This window comes from Megalops cyprinoides, chromosome 15, assembly GCF_013368585.1.
Source record: "Megalops cyprinoides isolate fMegCyp1 chromosome 15, fMegCyp1.pri, whole genome shotgun sequence".
NCBI lineage: Eukaryota > Metazoa > Chordata > Actinopteri > Elopiformes > Megalopidae > Megalops > Megalops cyprinoides.
This window is the reverse complement of record NC_050597.1, coordinates 7,611,821-7,638,172: the sequence shown is the minus strand read 5'-3', so window position 1 is coordinate 7,638,172 and position 26,352 is coordinate 7,611,821. Positions and strand designations below refer to the sequence as shown.

Below are 26,352 nucleotides of genomic sequence, written 5' to 3'. Positions count from 1 at the left end.
ACAAAACAATTATATACACATTTCTATTTTTATGCAATGTAAACTATATAAGCCATTCTGGATAAGAATCTTCTAGGCAAATGTAATGTTATATAATGGTGTCTGGGGAAAGACAGCCTATGGAAATCAGAATGTCTGTGCCAGCCCTCCTAAAACTCATGCAAAGTTTATTTGTCTTAACAGCCTTCATTATAGAGCAAAAATAAGCCCACTGAGTGGTGCAGCTCAAATAAGTGACCTTTGACCTTTAGTACATTCTGTTCCTCATGCTCCATCTCAGATTGGTCAAAGACATTTTGCTTACATTTGAGAAATGAATCCCTTGGGGAGTCAGTGGTTAATTTGGCTAGTTATCTCTGCAATTATACCCCATTTCATTCTCTCGTATTTGGGCAATGTTCATTAATATCACACAGAGCCGCGAGAGATGGCTTAAACGGAGAAGCAGAGAGACCTTATCTCGTCATCTCCGGGGCCGTAGTGTTAATTAACGATGGAGGAAATGACATGCAATTACGGTGTAGAAAACAGTGGGAACACTCACTAAACAAGGCACTACAGTAGGCCTTGAGGACCAATTAAAACACGTAGAAAAAACACCCCCCCCCACATACACAAATTTACACTAGTTATTACATTACATTGCATTGTAATGTAATGTAATGAAATGGATGTAATTATTTGAGGGCTTAAATGACTACAACAATCATGTTTAACCAGCTTGGTAACTTAACAGTAATGTTGGATTGTATTTTCTGTGACTCATATATACATATACTTTTCTCAGAATTATCATTCCATCAGAAACACCCACCAGTAAAAATAATGATGGGTTGCTGTATCTGCAAGGGCTCTTCTGGGCGGGGAACATTACACATCTGCTGCTTTTCTGTAGATCCTCCCAAACACAGTAAGAAAGATGCTCCTGACAACTGTGATTACACATGTGGGTGAGGACACATTACAGCAGTTAACAGTACGAATGGATCACATTAGCAGATCACACCCACGGACACGGATTAGCGAACCGGAAAGCAAAAGGAAGCAAGTACAATCTCGTTTCTTACCCTAGTGAGTAAACATAACGTTAGCTTTCCCATTTCATTTTTAATTAAATATCTGTGATATAGATATATTTATATATGAACACATACTTTATAATCTCTACACAAAGACACACACAGCATCTCAACAGCACAGGGTACCATTTTTGTTCATTTTCCTTGTGCTTGATATTTTTATCCAGCATATGCAATTCTCACAGCATGCTGTCCTTCATTACAAACTGAGCCAAAATTAATTAGCAATGAGTGGATGAGCAGGAGAGGTGACTGAGGACATTTTAGTCCAAAGGAACTCAACGCACAATCTTCAATCTTCCTCACTATGTGGGTGTGGCACAGTGGGTGGAAACATTCTCAAAGTTACAGCTGTTCAAACATCCATTTTCATTTCAGTTAGAAAACATTTTCCTGTACAGTGGCTAGAGATATGGTACACTGAGTGATATTGACTTGGAAGGGCAATATTGACCTATCCTCCTTTAAGACCAAGCCCAATCTAAATCATAGTTACAGTGAGCTCTTGTTATGTAACATGAGCTGTGATGTGGTTATTTTCATGTTTTTAAACAAAGTGAGGAATAATTATTAAACATATTAGTAGGCCATTACTTCCTCTCTGCCCTCTCTGTTGGGTGAAAAAGTGCACCCCCTAATTGGAGTGTGTGCGTGAACTTCTTCACAGCAGGCTTGACCTGCACTACATACACACTGTATTACTGTGATTAAAACAATCCCTTCCCCTGAGAGATTTGTGGTGGAAATTCTAAAATCCTCCAGCCCTGGCACAGGATCACAGACAGTGTGAATGCATGGAGTGGGTGGAGGTGAAGCACATGACTGAAACCAGGGAAGAAATCTTTCAGTCCTGCGTTTACCGACTCATTTTTTTTTTTTTTTTTCCAATCGAGCGTTGCCATGGAGATAGGCATCACCTCCGGAAAAAAACAAAAAACACACACATTCCTGCCCTTCACACTCCACAGAAAAGCAGGAATCCCTGATTTTGGAAGGGGAACCTGGGTGCTTCGGATGCCACCCTGCACACATTTGGCTCCTCCTCAAAGTCCTGGCCTCAGAGTGTGGGTGCTGGAGAGCTCATCGACAGCCAGGGGCTGGGATGAGGGCAAAACCCTCAGGCTGGGCAGGACGGACGGGCCTACTGCCAGTACTACGAAGCACGGGGAAAATGGGCAACACAAGAGCAGTACTTACACAATGGCAAATTGCAACACTGATAATAAGGACAAAAAGTAAAAAAGGGCATGTTTGAGCACATTTCCTTCCAGCTACAGTCACTTAATGCAACTGTCCTTCCCCACAGACCTTGGCTCCCCATTCGCTCATCTGAGATAATATAGCTGCGTGCCATTGCTTATGGAGGGGATGGATTCATGTCCAGGTCTATTCTCACATGTTCCAGAATCCACAGGTGTAACCAAAAAAACACATAACCTTCGCACTATCGTTTCTGCAACATTAGCTGGGAGGGTTTACAAACATGTTGAATGAAGCTTCTCAACTCACATACTGGAATGCGCATTCAGCATTACGAGTTCTCTGACATGGGGTGGAATACAAGTACCTTTTCACCGTGTGGGAATAAAAGGATGCATCCTGGAATCTCCTTACTGCGTATGTATTAGCTGTATGCTAATCCCTTTGGCCAAGCGCTAACTCTCATTAAGGAGTCACACTAGAAACACCATTCATATGGCTCATATGGCTACAATCTACACATACACGCATTCACTATACAAAGACACATATTGCATTGCAACCCTGCACACAAAGGGAGATTACAACCTTCACATCTTTCACATTATTTTTGCTCTGACCAATTCAATGTAAACGGCTGCAAACCCCAGCAAAGAAGAAAGTGCATTCTCCCACATGCAGCCTGTGACCTGGGGCTTAGGTGACATACTGTGTACAGAGTGGCATTTATTACACACCGGCTTGCAGAAGCCTTTACGGGCACACACCAAACCCCAGACGAATTCCCGCATTCAGCATCTGCAAGGAGTCCAGTTTCCCCTGCCACGTTAGAGCAGGCAGTGCTGGGAGGGTGTGTGAGGCAGACTGGGTGGGCCCCACACACACACACCTGGGCGGCGTGTGTTTGAAGTGCATAGGTGAGAGTGTGTGTGTGTGTGTGTGTGTGTGTGTGTGTGTGTGTGTGTGAGTGAGGGAGGGAGAGTGAGAGTGTGTGGCTGTGAGCAGACGTGTGAGCGTCTTCCAGTCTTTCACTGCGTGGGAGAGCAGTCGTCCAGATCCAGCAGCTCCCTCACCAGTCTCTCCCCGAACTGCGCCCGACTGTAGCGCTTGACATGGTAGGCGTCGGACATCTTGTAGAGGATGTAGGCGTTGTTGATGGCGATGCTGATCGTCAGCCAGAACACCTGCTGCCAAGTCTTATTTGGCTTGTGGAAAACAAAATACCTGGGGAGAAATGAAAGTGGGGTTAGAAGAATGTGATTGCTGATTGGAGGAATGCGATCGCCAATTCTAAGAATGTGATTTCTAATTGGAGGAATGTGATTGCTCCTCCCTGACATACGGTGGATTCTACTGGTAGCCTGCTTCTAACAGCTGCAGCAGTGTGGCATAGTGGTAAGGAGCAGGGCTCGTAAGGTTGCTGGTTCAATTCCCCCCTGGGGTACTGCTGTTGTACCCTTAAGCAAGGTACCTAACCCACAATTGCTTCAATAAATGTCCAGCTGCATAAATTAGTAAAATTCTAAATCACTCTGGATAAGAGCATCTGCTAAATGACAACAATGTAATGTAATGTAATGTAGCTCATTGAGAGCTCATGATTTGGATATTCAAATACAGTAATAAAAAGTTACAGTCAAAAAATATAGTCCAGTAAAAAAATATACAGGTCTACTTCTGGTGAAAGTGAACTAATCCCAGTCCTTAATGGTGACTTTAATCCCTTGATATTCCAAGAGTTAATCACCCTTTCCATGTCATAGAATTAGTCCAGCATGAACGTGGAGAAAACAAAAGCTTATTTTGGGGATAAATGTGAAGCTTTCCTAACACACAGTGTTAAAAGGCTGTTCTCTACCACGAGAGGGGAAACATCCAGAGGGAGGGGTAATGCAGTGCTCCCCATTCCCTAATCGCCGCCATCACCTGAGCTCAGCTTCCGCAATGAAAGGCCTCACTTGACACCCAGGGGCTGAATTACTATAAGCTGTTGCCTGTGACATTGTTCCCGAGTAGCCAAATAGCTGATGCTATTCTCTGTTTGGGAGCTCAATTTTCTGTGCCATCTCTGGACATTTTCACAAGAGACACAGTAAGTACGGTGTGCCGCCTCCGTCATCCATGCAGAAACTCCCCGTGGTCCGACACCCTGGTGCGTCGCACAGTAAACCGCAAATCTGAGTGGAGTAAAAACGTCTCTGAGAAGCAGCACTTTCTCTAACGCATTTGCAGTCTTTAAAGTTAAACAATATTCTTTTCGCCTTTTGTTTTATTCTGCAAGCTATTCTCTAAGGGCTCTGTTACTTTACATGCATACTTGAAGAAATGCTACACAGTGGCAAGGCTCTGATATTGTTGTTATTAATTTATGGAATTCACTTTGCCTCATAAATTCATAGCGTAGCATGGAAAATGAATAAACTACTCCCAAAAAGAAGGAAAGCATAAACGTGAGGACAGTGTGTGTGTGTGTGTGTGTGTGTGTGTGGAGGGTGTATGACTACTTAATGCATACACTTATGACCCCCCATATCTCTCTACCATGCCATGGGGCTGTGGAGTGACTGTGCCTGTCATTCAGAGATCATTCTTCCAGTAAGCTCTATCAGAATGTCACTCTCTGCAGTCCTTAATTAACTGTGGCTCATCTACATGCTAATGAGCAAGAGCGGACGCAGTGTCAGGGGGAGGCATTCCTTGCTTCCTTGGGGTGGGGGGAGGGGGGGTGGATTATGATGAGTGAGAGAGCCGCTGAACTCTGCGGGGAATGATGCGCTTAAGTAGTTCATAATCAATCAGCACAGTCAAACCTGAGACCGGGAGAGCCACACTGACACCACCTGCAATGCCACAAGGTGCCAGCTACACTCTCTATGACTATGGACCTGGTGCTTGACTTGATGATTGACACCTATCAGTCATTGTGTTTGTAGGTATGAGACATAAACAGCACCAACTGTTTTCATCTCGATCATCATCGTGACAACTTCAGCTTTAACTATCACTGATAAGCATGTTGCCATTGACTGCAACGTGACCCTGACGTTGCGTAACAAGACAACAAACCGCATTCTGGCCTGCAGAATGACCCTCTCTCATGCAGGTCTGTTGGACAGAACCTGCCATTTCAAAATAGACTCTTCTGCCTTCATGCCCCCCCCCCCCCCCCATCAATATGTCATGTGATCAATGACATCATAGAAGCTGGCAACCCCTGATGTTCACAGAGGAAGGGCAGGTTTGCTGTGTGCTGGCCTCAGGCAGGTGATCCACGGCACTCACCTGCTGTACTTGTCGTCGTACTTGCAGATGTAGCTGAGGTGGGCGGCGAAGGCCTCCACAGCAAGCGGGCACGGAATCTCGCCGCTCTTCCTCTTAATGATCACCCCTGGGAAACGAGATGCACAGCGGCGTCACGCGCGGCCCGGTCCTCCGGCGGGGGGAAAAACGGCTACGCCAGGAGCAGCGGGTTCCACGAAATCAGCAGAAACACCCACAGTTCTTTGTTTGGAGTCTCTGCGCTAACCTCATTACATGTGTCTCACTCCTTTGTAGCTGTTCCAGAAAAATTAAGCGATTCAGCGGGAAATTAATTAATCCACCCGCTTGGATCCGAATAAAACAGAATTTGAGTTATGGAAGAGGGGAGGATTTTGCTATACAATCAAGACTATGAGCAGTTGGCTGGAGAATATGTATGGCACTCAATTTCCTGTCTTGTGATACTGGTACTTTCTACTGCATGTTATTGCTCTGTTAATGCTCTGTTGAACTGAGTGACCCATAAATAGATCCTAAAATGCCATCATCCATCACAGTATCTAAACAATCATGTCCGTCCATTTCCTTATTTGTAGATGGCAACTCCTGCATGGACAAAGCACTCAGGGCTTTATAACGCCGGACCCTTTCATCCTTATGTGAAGGAGAGTGTTCACACATCTGTGGATTCTCAGTCAGGGCGTGTGGCTAAGCCCTTAATCAGGCTACAACCCCCAATGCCTGTCGCAACACCTGTAGAGGATTATGAATTTCAATGCCAAAAATAGAAAAATATATTTCAATAAAGGGATTACCTTATTAGCATTATTTCAGGAACCAATCCAAGATTTTCCCTAATGTAGCTGTTTAAAAAACTGATGGAGTGTTACCCCTGAGCTCACAGGGTTTTGAATGACCTCCCCCATAACGCTTCTCTGTGTCATTAGGAAATCTTGACACACCTCTGCGGGTCTGTCTGAACAGACTCAGCTTCCATGGGTCCTGTGAAATCTGTCCTCTCCTGTGACACTTCATCATCCCAAGAAGCCTGACCACTGTTCATCAAAACCTGCAGCTAAAAGCAACTTTGACTCCTAAGGACTGGAAAGTAAGCCTTCCATATTACATGGTGGAGTATATTAATACTGGCATGATGCTGACTTTGAACTGTTTGATGTGCGTGATTCCAGAACTTCACCTTTCCGGTGACATCACAGCTCCACTCCCTAAGAACAGCTATGCATACTGCAGCACATAAATTTCTAAGTAACGAAAGACAAATGGCCTTGACTAGAGGGGTGTCCTTCAGAACTGTTTCAAATTTATCAGGTCAGAAAGGGAAGCTTGTCTGCATCCCAGTACCAGTGAGTGAGGGAAGTGTGAGTGAGTGAGTCCGTAATGCATGTGGCACACGTACATATCTGAGAACGGAGGGGAAACGTGCTATTTGAGAGCACATTTGGAACACGCTGTGCTGTTCCAGTGCGTTAACTTGTGACGGAACAAGAGCAGCTCAAGAAAAAAAAAAAACCCATAAAACCATGGAAACGACAGAAACGATGGTCTCTCAGGAAAAGGAAAGTCAGAACCCTAACGCTAACAGTGCTGATAAACATTAAACACAAATCCGAAATCTGAAAGCGGGTTTTAACCCTACACACACCAGTTCATTGCCTTACATATGCGATCGACAAACACGTAAGTTTGGACAGAAGAAGGTTACAGCACATCAAACAGTAAACCTATACTGCAGTTTCTATAGGCAGCTGTGTGGCCCAATCACAGATCTACCATCTTATACCTGCCTTCATTTGGCATGGTCTTATAAGTCCATATATCTACATCCCATCACATTATTCCATTCCCTTCACCATAGGATTTGTACTAATATAACAGCTAGTGCGGCTATTTTTGCAACAAATGGCCTCTAAAGTGAGAAAACTTGCTACACAGCATGGAAGAACTTCTCCCTCATTAACTAACAATGTAATTCCTTCATTATGTAAAGTTCATTTAGTGCCGTGTCAGGGTTTCCCAGTGTATGTGCGGCGGAAAAGGAACATGTTGTTGTAAAGTAAGCCTTCACTTGTCTCCACCAAGCTGTTAATGTTTGTTAATGTCTTGTACTAACTTGTATTGGATACAAGTTAATGGGATAATTGTGTCAATCATCACTTCACCAATTTGCCAATAACTTATCTAATTTAGTTAGGTTCAGTGCAATCTGGTTAATTATCTAATTTAACTGTCATGTGTCCATTGTAATTGCCTGTGTGTGGGTAACCATCACAGTTAGCGAGCCTCACCTGTATAATGGACAGGCTTTAAAACAATGTGTGTGGCTGATGCTAGGGAGACACTTTTTGGCAGCTGGTTTAGCTGTTGCTGTGCCCAAGGCTGGTTCTGTTCTCTCTTATTTTAATAAATTATCTGATTCTTTTGGTACATCTCCTCTATGTGTATTGGTCAGTACCATAACAGATGGTGTCTGCTGTCAGTCATGTCCTTGGGCTGTGGGTGTCCACATGGCTTTCAGCTAATTTATAAGCTATTGATGTCTGGAACATTCAGCTCAAGGACTGCTGTGGTGGGTAAATATGACATGTTACCTTCTGATAGTTAGAAAATTGTGTTTTTTTTTTTTTTTTACAAGTCTCTTTCAAATTGGTAAAAGGGATATATAGACCTTGTCAAGTGAAAATTTGAGAGCTATAAATGTGACGTCTATGGTCTGTGAGCACTTCTGTTTGAAATCGTAAACAATACTAGAAACATTGAAGATCCAGGATATCTGAGGATACAGCTATCTAATTAGAAGCTACTCCCAAGTGGCCCAATAATAATACGTGTACACACCAGAAAATTTAATTTTTGTAGCACTAAATCAATTCTGCTAACATTTCTACTAATGAATGTGTTTGTGAGCTATGTTTGTCAGAGATGTGAGTCACAATAATCTGAGCTGGATTTTCATCTGTTAGCTTGCAACTACACTGGGTTTGGATCTGACCAGTGGTGCATTCAGTTAGTATTTCAAAGTGAAAAGAAAGCAGGACGTCCTGATTTACACACAGTGGTATTCTAGGGGACTTATCCTGTGGTGAATAATTAGAGGTTCTGGAATATTCACAGCTCTGCATTCTGAACCCACCAGTAGCCATAGGTTTGTTTCCTGACTAGGTGAATTTTTAGGGTAAAGGACATTCTTTGTAAATACAGCTCTATGAACCACTTGTCAAATGTGAAAAGAGTAATGTGTATATCAGCTTGAAAATGACATAGCATGCTGGACTGTATACCAGAGGGTCAGAGGTTCAAAATAGGTATGACAAACTGTTCAGCTTCAACCCCACTGATGCCAATGTGCTTGGGTGAGTTTCTGCTGACCAGCAAACTGACATCGGGTAATAATGTGTTATTCACCTTGCATGCTGGGAGAGTAGGCGTTGGTGAGGAAGCAGAAGTTGCCCTTGTTGTACCAGCTGATCAGAGACATGTTGCCCCTCATCATGACACGTGATTGACCCCGGCGCTGGGGCGCCTCGGGGTTGGCCAGCATGCACTGGGGGAGGCCTGTGCAGTCACTCTTCCTGGTGCTCAGGAGCCCGCAACAGTAGATCTCTGAGAGAGAGAGAGAGAGAGAGAGAGAGAGAGAGAGAGAGAGAAAGCAAGAAAGAGACAGAGACAAAGAGAGAAAGAGTGACAAAGAGAGAGTGACAGAGAGAAAGAGAGAGAGAGAGAGAGAGAGTGACAGAGAGAGAGAGAGAGAGAGAGGGAGAGAGAGAGAGAGAAAGCGAGAGAACTTCACATTCAGGGCTCAGAGAACACAATACGCCTTTATCTGAAGAGTTCATGTGTGACTGCAGATATAAAGTTCCACACTGTGTGATTCCTTTCTGTGTAGACGTGTTTGTAATGCATACATGCTTGGACAGGACACACATGAACGTGTGCGTATTTTTTTTAGGCTGCTTGTCTTTGCTCTGTGTTGTTGCGATGGCGACAGGTGGCGGATAAGGGAACAGCACCTTGCTGTGCTACAGCTCACCCTGATTAAGATCTGATAGTGAAGTGAGAGGAGTAGCGCTGCTGCACATGAAAAACACACCCTGAGGACACACAGAGCTCGCTCTTAGCGGACACAACGCCTCACGTCCACTGCAGGGGAAGGGAGTGTGGCTGGCTGGTTGCATGGGTGCTGGCCACAACGTATACCCTAATTACAAAAAGATTCCCATCTCGGTACAGTCACCCAGCGCTGCAGGGGTAAGGAGCTTGTGTCTGTCTTCTCCCCACTTTATTCTCCCTTAATTAAATGTGGTGCCCGGCAGCCAGTGCATAAATCATCTCTGGAAGATAAATGCAGATCTCTCTCTGCGCTTCCTGCTTAATCCCCTCTGTGATCCACCTGGGAGGCAGACATGAAAGGGGAGCAAGCGAAAGACATGGTTTCAGCTGCGTTTCAGCTTTAACATGCAAATGGAATTCACCCTCTTTGTCTTCTCCACCAGTTGGACAGTGTCATCACAGGCTAGGTACAAACTGCTGGGTGGGGGAGTGGGGAGGAAATTATGTGTACCTGTGTGTCGGGTTATGTGAGGGGGTTTAAGTGTGAGTGTATTTTGTCTTGGGGAGGCGGGGGAGGTGTATCACGCACCCTGCTTCTCAAACTCCTGGAACAGGGCGAGGCTGGTGATGCTGGGCCCGGTGAAGACGATGGCGTTCTGACCCACCAGGTTCTGGCAGAGCTGCCTGGCCACCAGGCTGTGGAGCTGCGGACGGTTCTTCAGCTTGTCGAGCCCGTCTGGACCCAGAGCCTCCTTCAGGTGCACGTACACCTGAGACGGGAAATTACAAATGATTAATAAGCTCTCTATTAACCTCGAATCAAACAGAAATTGATGCTTTTAAATACAATGCACACTACAAATAAGTACTGAAAATGACCAGACTCTCCATAAATGTATGGGAGAATTAGAACCCTAATTTAAGGTTTGGGGTTAGGGCTTATGAGATAACTGTATTCATTACGGTATATTGCATCAAAGTATAGTTTGATTTAAAGTTTAGGTAATTTCTGGAATTCAGATGGGAATTTATGACTATTTTTAGTCATTTGTACAAATATGTATTCAGTCATACATAGTTTGATCTAATCGCTCTCTAAAATTTCAAAATCTCTTCAGCCAGAGGGAGAACTAATTAGTGAAACCAGCTGATTCAGTGTATAGGTGGAAAAAAATACATGTAAGTATATGTAAATACATGTAAGTTCTCCACCTCTGCACCGAATCACAGTCATACAATCACACATACTATAATACATTATGTTCTACTCATATTGTACTGTCATACATGCAGTCTCAAATGAGTTTTATCTCCACAGTTAGACCTTTTAAATTATTGGTCCCCCAAGTGAAAGGCGCCAGCAGAATTAAATGTATTTTGTGAAACGTTATTCAGTCAAGCAGCCCCTGGCTGGGATTAAGAGTATGAATTAATAATCACAACGCATTACTTGTCTGACCACCATGAAGAAATTACCAGGCAGGCTACATGTTGAGTGCACCCCCCCGCCCCCCCCCCCCCCCCCTCCCCGGACGCTGAACACAATTATGCTAAGTGGGCAAGACTCTTCGCTTTTGGCCATCACCCAAATTTGATTTCATTAGTTCTCTATTAAAATATAATTTTATTTTCATCTCTGATGGCACAATTTTTGCACAAGTCACTGCTAACAGAGAATATAGCAGGCTGGTAGAACCCTCTTCCTAGCACTGTGACTGTGACAGTGGGATGAAGGCAGACTTTCTATCTATTACAGTCAGGACAGTCTGTAATAGAGGTCAGTCTGTGAAGTGCTCCGTCCGTAATGCACTCAGCATGTTACAAGTTAGGGTACATTTTTACATTTAGGGTACAATTTAGGGTTTTTACATGTTATCCATTTACACAGTTGGATATTTACTAAGCTAATTCTGGGTTCTGTATCTTTCCCAGGAATATAGCAGCAGTGCCCCAGCAGGGACTTGGAGCAGCAACCTTCAGGTTACAAGCCCTGTGCCTTACAACTATGCCACACTGCCACCCTAAATATCTAATTCCTAAATACCTCCCGAAAAAGAGTGTCTGATATGATCTGAAGCAGAAAGTCTTTGTGGTTTAAATGTCACCTGAACTACCTATAACTTGTGATGTGTATCAATATAACTGCACGTGATCACACTATACATGATGTCTGTATATGATTTTAATTGCAGTGAACTGCTTTGTGCCAAATGTTCTGTAGATGGGTGTAGATTTACTGTCTAAGTGGACTCTAAGTGCTGCATGGTGGTGGTAAGAGTGGCTGTGAGATTGGGTGTAGACTTATTGTCTGCATCGTGGTTTCAAAGCTGCGCCCTTCCTCTCATCCTCACTCCCCCCCTCTCTCACTTCCTCTTTCTCCCCTCTCTCACTCCCTCTTTCCTCATTCCCTTTCTTTTTCCTACATCCTCTCTCACTCGCTCTTTCCCTCAGTTCAATTAATTACATGTGCTTAACTGCCATGAAAATTGTAAACATAATCATATTGCCAAAGCAGTTAAAAAATGTTACAAGCAACAATGTAACAATGAACAACAAACCTGCACAATTTACATTTCTAATTGTAATAATAGCTAAACAGTAATTAAGATACAACTACATACACGTGCTGGTATGTATGTGTGAAACAAAAAAGATATGATTGTCATAACTACAAGAAGAAGAAAAGTATTACATTTCAATATTGGTTCACTTACTGTGTATGGCAGCAATACACTGTGCTGCCAGTATGCAACATTCTACCTCTTCTCCTAAGACGAGTCAAAGGTATTGATTATCTGGTAGAATACTGAAAGTGGGGCAGATATTGATTGCTTTAGGGAAAGAATTCTGTTGGATTTGGGTATATTTTTCACATTTCAAAATGAAATGCAGCCCTGTTTCAATTTCGTTATATTGATACTCATTCTTTGCCTCTCTCTCGCCTTTCCCTCACTCTTCCTTTCTCTCTCATTCCCCCTCTTTCTCTCTCTCTCTTCTCTCACACTTGCTCCCTATCTCCTTGGCCTTTCCTCCTTCCACTAATGCCCGGCTCTGTCTTATGCATGCCTCTCCTCCTCTCCACTGAAAAGCAGCAGAGTCCAGGAATCTCATTATTAGTGCTTGATTCCTCTCCCTGCTCTGTCACCCTGATGTGAGTGCTGCCATTCCACCAGCTCCAGGCTGATAATGGGATTTCATAGGTGCAGAAGCGACAGCTTCCCCTAAAGCAGCTCAGGAGAATGGCTGGAGTTGGAGGGAGGTATAGCGTAGGTGTAACAATCCGCGAAAAACGCCCGGGATTGTGAGGTGTGAGGTGCAGTCGTCACTCGCTCACCTGGCAGATGAAGCCGGTGGCCGTACACTGCCGCACCCACAGGCTGAACTTCCTCTTCTTCCTCTTCCTCAGCTCGCGTTCCGTGCATGTGGTGATGAAGACCGGGTCCTCGTCAATCAGGGGCTCGTGGAGAACCTGCAGGGGGGAGAGAGGCACTTTAATAGCCTCAGTACCACTACAGTACCTGCATGACTCACATTCATGAGCTCTACAGGCTCTCTGCTGCATTCCGTTGTCATGGAGAGGAGGACACTCTCTCTATCCACCCTCGAGAAGGGACAGGAGCAGGTGCTCAATCAGGACACACCTGTGCTCTTCATTCAGGTACTCAATCAGCACACACCTGTGCCGTTGTTTCAGGTACTCACTGAGCAGACCATACTACCCACAGAATTACCCACTTCATTTCATCCTGGCGCTAGACTTTTAAAAGTCTTTGTGGCTTTTTGACAAAATGCATTGGGGCATAAACCCAGGTAGATGAAATAATTTACAGGTGAATAAAGGAATGTAAATTGACACCGTTGAAGTCCATGACATCCTATCTGCTGTACCCACATGGACGACAAAAGTAACATCGATCAAATGAATGTTCCACACTGAATTTTAATCCTCACAGATTTTTTAACAATGGCATTCACCTAGCTGCGATCGATTAGCCGGTTCAGACTAGGAAGCCTCATGGGGAAATTAGCAGTCTAATGCCGCTTCCCTATTTGCCTTTTGTGGCCTACAGGGACCAGATGTGTTTCCCACCAATTTACAAGCCATTCATTTACTCAAGGAAAAGAAATCACCACACCGACTGTCCCTGAGAGCCGAGTCCATCTGTTCCATTACGCTTGGGTGTCCCAGGAGTGACTATCGCTTGACAGCTGATGCATTAGAGGAGATAAGTGGGAGTTTAGAGCAGCAGGATCTGGGGGACGTGTTGCTCTTTACTAAGAGTAATGGCTGAACAATAGGTTCATCTCCATGCAGGGCTACCGTGCAAAGTGGCAACCATGCTGTTCACTTTACAGTAAGCGCAAGATCTGTAGGGTACGCAGTAAGTAAACTCAGGTCACCATCAAGAGGTAAAAGCTCCCCAGACACTGATTAACCATGAGAGAGGACGTTTCGCAAAATGAATTAACGCAACAGCTGTGCTGAGGGGAAATCATCCACATTAGCAGAAAATCTGGAGCTGGACACGTCACTGAGCCACACAGCCAGGGCTGGTTTACACTTACACTCGCCTCTCACAGATTGACTAGAAGCAAAGATGCCTAGAACATTCTACCAGTGAGTGCGGGACACACCGCTGGAGAGAGAGCAATAGCATGGATCACTAGTCTTTTAATAAGCCTCCTGGTGGGGAACACCTATCAGCATCAAAGCAGACACGCTCCTGAGTTAACAGGGCCCCTTCCACTTGCTCTGTGATGGCATATTCACCATAATTCCCCTCCTCAGGCTCTGACCTCACCAAGATCCAGCCCGCTGACAAATGCATATCATTGGACTGGCAATGGTGCTGTCCAGCTGTGGCCACTCCAGTATGACGTCTTGTGTGCAAGTGGTCTTGGCTCTAGGGTATTGTTGCAAAACTGCAAGCTTTTATGATAAAGTAAGGGTCAAATCTCAATGTTCTAAGTGTTCTGTCAAATATAACAGACGCAAGAGCGTATTTTTAAGTATGACCTCTTTTTAGAGCAAAACACAGGCTTGTTACGGCCAACAATGAGTCAGATGATCCAACACACTAGTCTGATTGGTGAAATATGCAATGTTAGAGTAAGGGGAATCAGTGCACCAGTCTCTGATTAGGGTTGGGTACCGAAACCATATTGGCACCGGTTCCTATACGACTGGTATCTACAGGACCAAATCGCAATGCAACCGAATCGGTCCCTCATTTAATCATCACTGAATATGCCTCTTGCCTTACAATAAAAACATTTGTTAATGTTATACAATAGCCCAATCAGACACTATTGTGTTGACTTAATATTGGACATCTGTTCAATCAGAGACTAGCACACTAGTACGACTAATTGTTGCTTATAACAAACATCTGAAATAGTATCATCATCTTGAAAAATACAAGGAATATGTCCTTATTGTCATAACCTTCAGCAGGCCACCTATAACCTTATCAGTTATCTCTCACGTTTGTAATAAAAGCCTGCAGTTTGCCAATGATTTATGGGTCCAAGATGGCATGTTGCCATGGCGGCAGTCAGGCAATAGAGCTGAACCAATGATTGGCAGTGTAGCTAATTATATGTGCCAGTGATCCATCCTCACCAAACGCTGCCTTCAAAAAGTTCCAGCCTTACAAATATCCTACTGTATAGTGAGTACAGGGAGCACGGGCTACAATACTGAACCAAGTATTGACTGCATCTTCAAATGTCAACGGAGCTTACTTTACCTTCCTGTCTGATCCCTGTTAAAAAAGAAAGCTCTGGAAATGGTTGAGGAATATTTAGATTTAAAATTGAAAGCTCTGTATATGATACTAAAATACCTCTGGAAAAAATGAAACCTACAGTACCCTATAGAAACTAATTATATTACGCAATTACGTACATAAGACTTGATCCTGTTGCAAACTGACCTGGCAGGACAGGTTTTCAAAGGAGGTTGCATGTAAACAGCACTCATCGTCCACAGTGGCAACATGCAGCAGGCTTGCTGGTTCAGTTTGGACTGCACCAGGTTCTGAGGTAGAGATCAATTTGAACTGCACCAGGTTCTGAGGTAGAAACCAATTTGAACTGCACCAGGTTCTGAGGTAGAGACCAATTTGAACTGCACCAGGTTCTGAGGTAGAGACCAATTTGGAGGTCAATTCTGGATTGGGGTCCCAGAGCACACACACACAGCTGGAGGATAGGTACACCTTGACTAATGTCACCCACGGGCCTTGCACCTCATGAGGCCTTACAGCGTGCCACAGTGGTGTGACAAACCCTAGCAAATGCAACAAACCCTACCCCAGCTCCATCACTACGGTAACTGTCAGCCATTGACACTGCTTAGATTGAACCTGACTCTGAGCTGTCGGACTTGGAGTGAACGCAATCTCCAGCTGAGTCACCCAGGGTCTCAGGAGGATGTCGCTATCGCACACCCTTCGAATCTGACCATTAAAAACAATATCTGTGTTTCCTCCCTTCAGCCTGCATTTATGCTCTCAGATGGCTTGCACTGAATGGTATATTGGGAAATTGTTGCCTCATCTGAGTAACTGTGGGCATTCACCACACCCACCACAAGCATAAACCTGTTTCAGACAATGCCCAGGTAAGCAGGAGGACTTCAGTCTTTCTTTTCCTTTATGTAAGTCTAGGATATTATTGCACTTGTTGATTTTTCTATAGCCCTGTGCACTGTACCGTCACATGTTGGGACGTGCTCCACTGTTTTCTGCATGTGGCCTCATTGCAGACACCTTGGCACGTTTGCTGTGTCACTCTGATTAAGCACGTCTGCCAAGTGACTCATTTGAGTGCAAAAAGTGAGAGCAAGAATACAAACTCCAGAAGTCCATGTGAGACATATCAGAGGCTGACCACTACACCTGGCTTACCCCTTACAAAAACCAGCACCTGGCCCATATGTTAACAACACCTACACCTGGCTGGCACCTCACATACACAACTGCACATGGCTCTTCACAAAGATATGGGAATACCTTACCACAAAATGACAGTTTCTTTAAAACCAAATGTCAATTCAACCAAATTAAAAACAAAAAATTAAAAATGTTAACAGTTGACACAGCAATGTGACAACAATTGTTTGCAGGTTTTGTTTATGAAATCTAATTTGTGAAAGAGGATGGAAGTTTCCATTTTAGCTTGTTTTAGTTTTGGATCCAGGAAACTAATCCAAGATTAGTGCTGGGATGCAGAAGCCACCCACAAAACTCCAACTTGATTTGGCGCATACAGGCGAACAATGGGCAAACAATGATGAAACTGTTTTCATATTGCAACACTTGGAGGCCTTCCAGGAAGGCGATTTCCCAGACTGAGTGCATGGGGGAGGGGGGGGGCTGACCTGGGTCTGGGAGGGGCGGAAGCTGCAGGAGAAGGCCTGTTGCAGGGAGTCCAGGAAGGGCTGGATCTTGTAGAGGCCCTGGCTGCCCTGGCTGGAGCGGAAGGCCACGATGTGGAAGTACTTGAGGATCCTCTCGAAGCGGGCCTGGCTCATCTTGGGCGCGATGCTCTTATTGCTGAAGAAGCCGCCGCTCCAGATGCTGAGCACAGACTCGCAGCGCTGCACACTGGTGGAGGTCATGAAGCCCAGGAAGGCCTTCATCTCAGCTGCCGTCACCGGGTGCCAGCCCTCATCGCTCCCAAAGCGCTCCTGGTACTTCTTGGCGTACATGTTGGTCTGGGTCACCATGTTCTGGATGGCGTTGTCTGGCACGAAGAGCTGGAAGAAGTCCATGGCAGTGGCGGTGGCCGGCATCCGCTGCGTGGGACCTGCCACAGAGACATGCGGATCACACTACAGGGATCTGCCTGCTTCAAAATCAGCTGCCCAATATGAGGGCACAAGTACCTACCAATTGATTAGTTTATACAATATGATTTCATTGTAGAGGGGGGTATGGTTAGTATTACATACTGTATAGAACTTGACCACTCCTCCGACAGGCTGGTACTTATCATCTCTTGCTTGGGCAGATTTTGGCTGCTAAATCCAATAATGTGACCTTATTGTCTGGAAAGTCAGCTGCCCAATACACAGCCAAAATCAGCCCCTATCCCAATGGCTCACACGAATGTCACACAAATTGGATTTTGTTCAGTGTCTGGATGGAAAATTTGGAGTTATGTTTACTGCTGTGTTAAATCCCACACTATCCACACTATCTGCTGCCTGCAAGTGGATGCAGCCCGAGAGGCCAATATCATGCGGACACACAGCAGAGCAGGTGGGCGTGGCTCATTCAGGCACCTCCTCTCCCGGGCATTTGACTGAGAATGTTCACCCCACCCCACTTCCTGGATGGAATTCTAAATCTCACAGGAGCTAGAGGAGCAAGAGAAACTGCACTAGCAAATGAGCCATGAACTACGGCATGCATTTCGGAATTCAAAAAGAATCTGGACTCAAAACAAAAGACAGAAATGGCACAATGCCTGCATCAGTGAAAAGGTGTTTAATCAGCACTGTGTAGCATTTCTTCTTGAATTACTTCATACAGCCATGATGATGTTTCAGAGTTAGATATATAAAAGATGCTGACATGGTTACACCATTTCACTGAAGAGGGCAGTTAGCCAAAAGGTTAATAATGTAGCCTGATCATTATTCAAACTGAATGGAACTTTTTATGAACGTAACTGCTAAATACTTTTTATCTACACATCTCTATTTTTAGCCTATATACTATAAACAAGTGAGTAACTGACCTTTATTAAAATGCATTTCAAAGCAATCCTAATCATTCCCAATTTTCCAAACTAAACTACAATGAAAAATCTATGTGCAAATGCATTTAATAATATTACTTGCATTACTTCAATTCATAATATTAGTTCACAGAATTTACCAGGGTTTGATATATCACTGGCTTGTTTATGCATGACCATTCATTTCAGGGTTTATGTGCTGCAATTTCACAGCCAGCACAGATATGGTCATCATACTCTCCCTCCATTAACAGTGACATAATCCAGCTCATAAAATGTGACCTGTTGGCCAAGCAACTGTAGTGGATCTCAACTCTAATGAAAATCTTTCACTCATAATATAATTCATTTCGCTCATTCATAAAATGTCACAGCACCCTCTATGTAACGAATCACTTCTGCAATCTCCACTCACAAAGAAGTACATCAGTTTAGTATGATGCTGAAACATATATAGTCCCTCATATTTAGTTATATTTAGTCCCTCATTTCATGCATTTTATTTTCACACTAGACTGATGCTGGGATCCTTAAAAGGGATTGTTCCTTGACTCATCTCGACCGCCACCTCCGCCACCGACAAACAGGCCCCCCTGTCGTGTCTGTCTGAAAGGCTGCGTTTGTGGAGGGAGTGGAGCGGGACGGGGAGGGCTGAGAGGGTGGTTATCTGCGTCTGATCTGTGTATTTGTCATGCTGGGAGCCTGAGGTCACAGAGGAACCCCGGAGCTGCGGTCTGTGAGGACCCGCGACATGACAGGAGCCATACGACGTGAATTCCTCCCGGGCTTCGGGAGAACACACACTGGCTGTCCGATACAAACAGAAAGGGAACACAGCACCAGCTTTGACAAAGCTTTCCTCTTCTCTCCACCAAAGAGCAATGCCCGCATCTGCAGGCTTTAATGATTCATGTTTTTGTGAGCGTGTATCCCTCCCACGGTTGCTAAAGCAACCTCATTGTTTGGGGGAAAAAAAAAACAACTTTTCATCCTCATGAATGAAGCGATGATTTAAACAGGCTTGTTTTATAGATAGGTTATTTCCATCGGCCAAACTCCCAGCATGCTCAGCTTTCATCCCAGTCAGCTCTTACTGCACATCTTGCCTGTTGGCAGAATGAAGCTCTAACTAAACCTGCCGCTCTGTCACAATGTATTCCATGGAAGGAGGCAGTCAAGTTTTACAAGTTCCTAGGAAAAAGCATCCTGTTCCTACAGACATATCTTTGAATTGATCAACACAACTGTACCGTGTCCAACACAATACCTATGCCACAGGTGACAAAATGAGCTGTCTCGCATCCTCTTAACACAAGCATGCGGATGCAAAACAAGTAGATGTCTTTACTTAAACTTTAGACGCAGAAGCTGGCATGATAACAGCAACAGCAATCAGAGAGGACACAGATAACTGCACCTTTCGCACCCAATTACATTATTTAGCTCATTACTGACACTAACAAGAGAAGTTCCTGCAATTTGTAGGAGGCATACTGCTGAGGAATCGCAGGCGCCGAAAGCAATTAGTTTGGTAGGAAAGTTGTAATGTCTCATCTAAAGCGGAGGCGAGAAGATTAGGGCTGGGAAACCGGGGTCTGAAGGCGTTAAAGCCAGTGGGAATGGATGCTGCAAGGCCATCACAGCAGACGCTATGCTCATTAGCCCTGTTAGAAAAGACCACCTCACAGTAAACCCACCACAGGGTCAGTTCAAGAAAGGTTTTAATGATAAATGTGGACTGTATGAGCACACCGAATCTGTCGCACACACCTGAGATGGCGAGTTATGTCACCATTGAACCCTCTATCTTCAGGTGGGAGGCGGATCTCATACCCTGGCAACCTACAGCAACAGTGGAAGCCGAAGGGCAGAAGGTTATTCTTCAGTTTGGGCAGCTAGGGCAGCATTCATACAAGCGGCTTTAAAAGCCTGCAGGGTTCCAGACAGAACCCACCTGGAGCCTCACTGCAGCCCAAAGGATGACTTCAGTCAAATGGTCTTTCAAAGGTGGAAAAAAACACCAAACAATCTATTCAAACTCCACCTCAGCACACCTCTAAGATTTACATTACATTGTGTACCTCTGAGGTTACTTAACTGTGGTTTCTTTACAAGGACAGATTACAGGCCAAATGCAGCCTATGAGAGTATCCATCAAACATGCTTAGACACACTCCTCATACATTTTACAGAGGCCACGCCACCCTGTGGTGCTACACGCTACTGGTGGTCGAAGTGTCCTCTAATGCACGCTGACATCTTTGAAAGGCACTACATAAACGCAATGCATTATTTAGCTGAAGTGGTTTTTTTTTTTTATTACAGTAGCATCACTCGTAATCTTCATGCATGACTGCTATGACCAATGACGTCACCGTCATGCCTTTCAGCCTTCACTTTAGCGTTTGCAGCGTCTCCTCTGTGTCTGGGGACGTCCACAGATGGAGGAGTGCCAAACACAGCAAGCGTTAGTCTGCGTCATGTGGTCTATGTCACTGTTTGTCTTTAAACAGGTTGCAGCAGCTGGTGTTCGACCGGTAACCCGTGGTAGCGTTCTTAACCAGAATAAAAAAAAAAACTGTCAGGAGACTATCTGGGCTGCAATTAAAGGCATGCTGAGATGATCAAAGCCTCTAATTCACTTCCTCAGTTCCTTCCCTTAGGTGGGGGGGTTGGGTTGGGGGGGTAAACAATGGTCCTGATGGATTTCTCACAGTGTAAAAAAGCAGTCTACATCATACTGCTGCATCAAACAGGGAAAGCAGACCTACTGTCTACAAATCAGTACATGTATTATAATATGTATAATGTCGTTCTTCTCTTGCCTACACTCTAATTGAGGGGCTGTATTCATTAGCTATCAGCATAATCAGTCCTCGGCAATATACCTCTGAAGTCTCTCTCCTCTGCCTGCCAAATTTAGTACCTTCAGGATTGGCTTTTCATGTGAACATATGTACCACCCAAAGGCTCTTCTTGCAAAGCTGTCTTACTTCTCTGACTTTTCCTCAGGGTGACTTGGGGCTGGAGGCCCCTTTGGCCCCACACATGCATGTTGAACAACAGTAGAAAATAAAAGTGTAGGGCAATGCCCTGTGGCTGCATTAATTAAGAGTGAGTAATGCTGGCTCGCTCCCTGGGAGCTGCCGCTGTTAGACAAACTTGTGCTCTTCCTAAAAGAGCCTATAATGAGTCCCTGCAACTCCTGCTGCTATCCACGCCAGCCACGGGCAGGACTCCAGCTGACCCCTCCGCCACCTCTAATGAAACAGCAAACAGCACTGTCACAGTGTAGGAGACCTCTTTCTCCTCAACACCGTGAAAACGTTAGGCTCTGAAACCACTCAGAATGGATTCAGGCCAGAGAACGCCAGCTTAGAACACCAGCTGCCATGGCCACAGAGAAAGGCACGGGCAGATGGCACGGTTTTTCCCTCGCGATGTATAGCGGTCTAGATCGCGGTAAACGCGACGCTAACAGCGTTTACCTGCCGCTCCAGCTGCCCCAGCTGTGCGGGACCCCCGCGGTGCTGATTAGAGCCGGAGTTCAGATACACCTGCGTTTGGCTCCATAAGTACAGTGTGCCCCTGCTCTACTTTGATAAGAGACATCAGGTATTACACGCAACAGAATGATAGATGGCCATATACAAATACCCATGTGATTAGAGAAACCCTGAGACAACCCTGGGGTGGACAAAAATTCACTCCATCACTACTGATTCAAAATTAAGCACCATGTCAGGAGCAAAGCACTATGTCAGGACTGAAATCCAAGCCCTGGAAGACAGACCTCTGGCTTACATACAAGTAATGCAAGAGTAATGCTAGAGTTGTGACTGAGGCGTAGGGGCATTCTGGCATTCTACACTTTGCTGTAGTTTTCACGTTTGGGTTCTCAATAAATAGACCATTGGATCAATCAATAATTTCATCGATCGACCACATTCCATATAGTTTGGATATCTTCACGATGAGTCACTGTGCAAAGTGCAGTATAATTTGTCAGCGTAACTGCAATCATGGCTTCAAACAACCTGCTATTAAATGCAAAAACATTTCAGATCAGGAAATACATGCACCCACTATCTCAGTAATAAAACAACAAGCATTACTGTTTCTTGTGTCAATTTTAATTTCCTGTATGCACAAAAAATTAGTCCATCAGCTACGTGGCTGTTTATCATGAACCAAATGATACACGCGTTTGGTGCACAATGTGCTGCTATCACCTTGAAACTGAGCGTACACTGTGCTCATGTCTGCTTGGTACGCTCTACACCTGGTGGGAGTTACGTCCAAACAAACAGAGCATTGTTAAGAAGCCTTGACATTGATCCAAAGTGGAAATAAAATGCCCTTTGTAAGCAGTGCAGACTGAGTCAAATGTGCTTCCGCCTGACATTGAGTAAATATCTATCCTGAAGATGAACACAGGTCATGCATAGCAGGATTGCGTGCGGACAGCACTAATGTAGGCATAATGTTACAGAAACATTGTGGGAATGTTATGGGAACAAGGACGTGTTTCACTCCGGCAGTTTTTTGGACCTCTCTCTTCCTGTCCCCGTCTGTCTCTTGAGTTGTGCTCTCTCCTTCTCTCTCTCTCGCTTTCTCTCTCTCTCTCGCTTTTGTGCTCCCACTCCATGCCCGTATGAAGGCTGCTGATGAGGCTGTCATCCACATACAGACTATAAGAGCATCCAACTGGCACTGATCTGAGAGACAGCACAGGCCATCTAAATCCAAGCCTCTGTAACTGCACTTGCAAACCTCTGAGGTTTGTTTTTACCATCCAGTGGAGGACAGGAACAGGAGCGACAAACACAATAACCCATTGCTGGTATATCCCAGCCCACTCCACCGAGGCTCACCAATCCAGGGCACCTGTCTGTGCAAATGTGTGCTTGTGTTAGTGAGTGTAAGTGCTTGTATAGATATAAGCATGTGTGACCATGTGTGTTCTTGTGAATGTGTGCATGCACGGGTATGTGAGCGAATCTGCCTGTGGGTGTGTGCACGAGTGCATGAGTGTGTGTGTGTTTGCATGTATACATGCATCTGTTTATGTATGCATGTGTGTGTCCGTGTATATGTGTATCTATATGTATCTATGTTTGTATGTGTGTATGGAGATGTGTGCATTTATGTGTACCCACCTGCATGCAAATTCAACATTTACTAATTATGATCACTCTTCTACAGGGTGGTCTAATGGGTGCATAAGGATGTCTTGGATGTTTAATGCATTCAAAGAACCAACAAGCAGCCTGTCTCCTGGGCCATGACACACATGTGAGAAGTACTTGCAGCATAGGTATAACATTCTGCCAACTCCAATACATGACGGGAGCAAAGCTGTGACCTCCCTCTCATCGGCCAATCATATTCACCACAGTTTCCCAGCTCATAATCCTTTATGGTACAGTCATTACTGAGCGTGTGCCAGTGCAGTGAAAGGGATGTCATCACTGAGAATGCACGGGTTTAGACAGGGATGTCATTACCAAACACACTTGGTTTAGAGACGGGTGTCATTATTGAATACGCTCCAGCTCAGAGAGGGATGTCACTACTGAGCACGCTCTAGTCTAAAGAGGAGTGTTGTAACTGGGCATGCTCCAGTGTAGAGTGTGATGCATGATCTTTACTGCTTTATATGTCACAACATCAAGAGGCTTAAGCCTGTTATGCAACCCTTACTTAATCCTGTGAATCAATCAAAAAAATTACTGGCATTACAGTGCTTTTCATAAGCGTGCCTGTATGTTTGACGTGGTCTTCCGGAAGGAAAGACCTCCTTACGTCACAGTTTTAGAATGGATTTGGTTGTAAATAACAGGTCTACTTCACACAGAGTGGAATTCCTATAGACTGGATAAGGTTCTAAGCATACTTGTCTCTGGTGCCATGGGTGACAGAGATACTGGAGGATCATCTGGATGTGGCAAGAATGAAATGAGTGCCTATTTTTGCACAGGCGAATCTCTTTAAATTTTCAGTGGTATGATATTTTGTGAATGCTCTGAGAGGCATATTCCCATTCCCCAGACTCTAGACAATCCAATATCTGTAAGTAGCAATGCACTAGTCTCTCACAATACATCATTGCAACTTCTTGCACCCTGCTGGTTGCCTGAGGAAACGCACGTTACTTTGCACACACTACAACCACACATAACGGTCACTTTTTCCACTTTCTTTTTATACGCGCGCGTGAGCGCACGCAAACACATGCATGCACGGCGTTGGTCCACACACTCAAACTTTATCCATGAGTATATACAGGCGTTTAAATTTAACACACTATGACTATGCTGAGTCGCAACCTTGAGCTCAGTCCCTTTGTCGTAAGCTCTCGCACTAAAAATAATACAAGTTTATATCATTAAATAATTAACAACCAAGAAAAATAACTTGTTTTCTTTTGCATGCAAAAAATGCTGGCACTGTAGAACAGAAGGCATTACACTGTGAGTAACATGTTACTAATTATTTATGTCCCCGGGTCTTTCGTATCCATATAAACCAAGGCAAGCCAATGTATTCTTTAAGGGACTCACCACAAGGTTCCGTGTACGGAGGCACCGTGATGTCTCGGAGGGCGTCGCTCCAGCCCTCTTCGCCCGCTTGAGTGTTCGAGCCCGAGCCGGGGGGAGCTCCGGATGCGCCGCTCTCAATCTCGGCGCCCCTTATCTCGTCCCCGTTGCTCTCCGATGCGTAGTTATCCGAGTTTGAGTCGCCCGAAGTGCTGTAGAAGGGGTTCTCGCTGCTGTCGTCCCCAGATTCCCCGAAAACATCGTCCGATATTTGCAAGCTCTCGTAGCGGGAGCGGGCAGCCTCCAGGAGCGACAGAGCCTTCCTCCCGCACTCCGCCATCTCTCGTTAACGGTGGCGATATAACCTACTAAACCGGTCAAGATTCAACGCCCAAATGCGATCGCCCACAGGGGAAAAAAATGAAACTACACACCTTAGCCAACCCACTCTTGCAGGCAACCTTACAACCTAACGAGCCTCAGACGCCCGCTTGAGAAATATCACTAAGGAAGACCCTCATCGAGCCGGCGCATGAGACAGTGGAACTGTCCTTTCCAAGGGGTCCTGAATTTCCCCCGAGCAACCAAAGGGAACAAAATGATCGGTTTCTGTCACGCAGCGCCACATCCGGAATGGGCGAGCTGTTCGCACGATAGAAGACTCTATAAATCTCCGGCCTCCTTACCGATCAGCTGACCTAGCCACGTACTGCTCCTGACCAATAGCGTGGATGACTGGAATGAACGTCAAATATATATAGCTAGCTATGTATAAATGCAATATATATTTTTTTAAATCCTGTTGTGCCATGGCAATGCTTATAGTTAAGACAACAGTCGTCTCACCATATTTCCTGTAAATAAACGCACCATTTCCTTCCGTAAGAAGTGCGTGTAATTTTCAGTACAGAAACGTACACAAAGCATCAACATTTTTTATCGTGAAAGAATCACACGGACATGAATGCACTTTCACTTTTGACAGTGATAGCGCAATAGATTCAAATCCCCTTTAAGTAAATACTTAATGTAGGTCGCGCTGGATAAGAGCGTATGCTACGTTAATAAATGTAAATAGATTTAAATCCTGTATCCGTTGAGATTTCGCAAACTAATGCTTGCACACTCTTTCCTCACTAAACTGACAGCAAACTACCACCAAATTAGTCACATGTACAGCGTGGTATACGATAATGTATATACTGCATGCGCAGAAAATCATTCTCCATCGTATCTATGGATGTGATGCCTGAAAATTGCAATTTTAAGTATTTGATGATAAGGGTTTGGTCTAATCCTCTGCATGTCAATAGATAAAAAATGGTATTTCTTGCCAGATATGTGGTAACCGCCACAAAGGGATGTAGGTTACACAAATAAATCAGATAGCTACCCGGCTAATTAAGCTGATAAATTGCTAAGAGCATGTAAAGCACCGTCCAAATACAGTAATTAAA

At 44.7% G+C, this 26,352-nt stretch overlaps 1 protein-coding gene across 1 annotated transcript; it reads right to left on the bottom strand.

The window, feature by feature from the left end:
* Positions 1-3,225: 3,225 nt before the first annotated feature.
* Positions 3,226-25,542, bottom strand: LOC118790156 (piggyBac transposable element-derived protein 5-like). The gene is made up of 7 exons (XM_036547000.1): positions 24,920-25,542; positions 16,993-17,420; positions 12,943-13,077; positions 10,198-10,378; positions 8,964-9,161; positions 5,562-5,667; positions 3,226-3,503 (listed from the first exon to the last, which is right to left on the bottom strand). The coding sequence occupies exons 1-7, from the start codon at positions 25,233-25,235 to the stop codon at positions 3,308-3,310; spliced, it is 1,560 nt and encodes a 519-aa protein (XP_036402893.1). The 5' UTR covers positions 25,236-25,542; the 3' UTR covers positions 3,226-3,307.
* Positions 25,543-26,352: the final 810 nt, after the last annotated feature.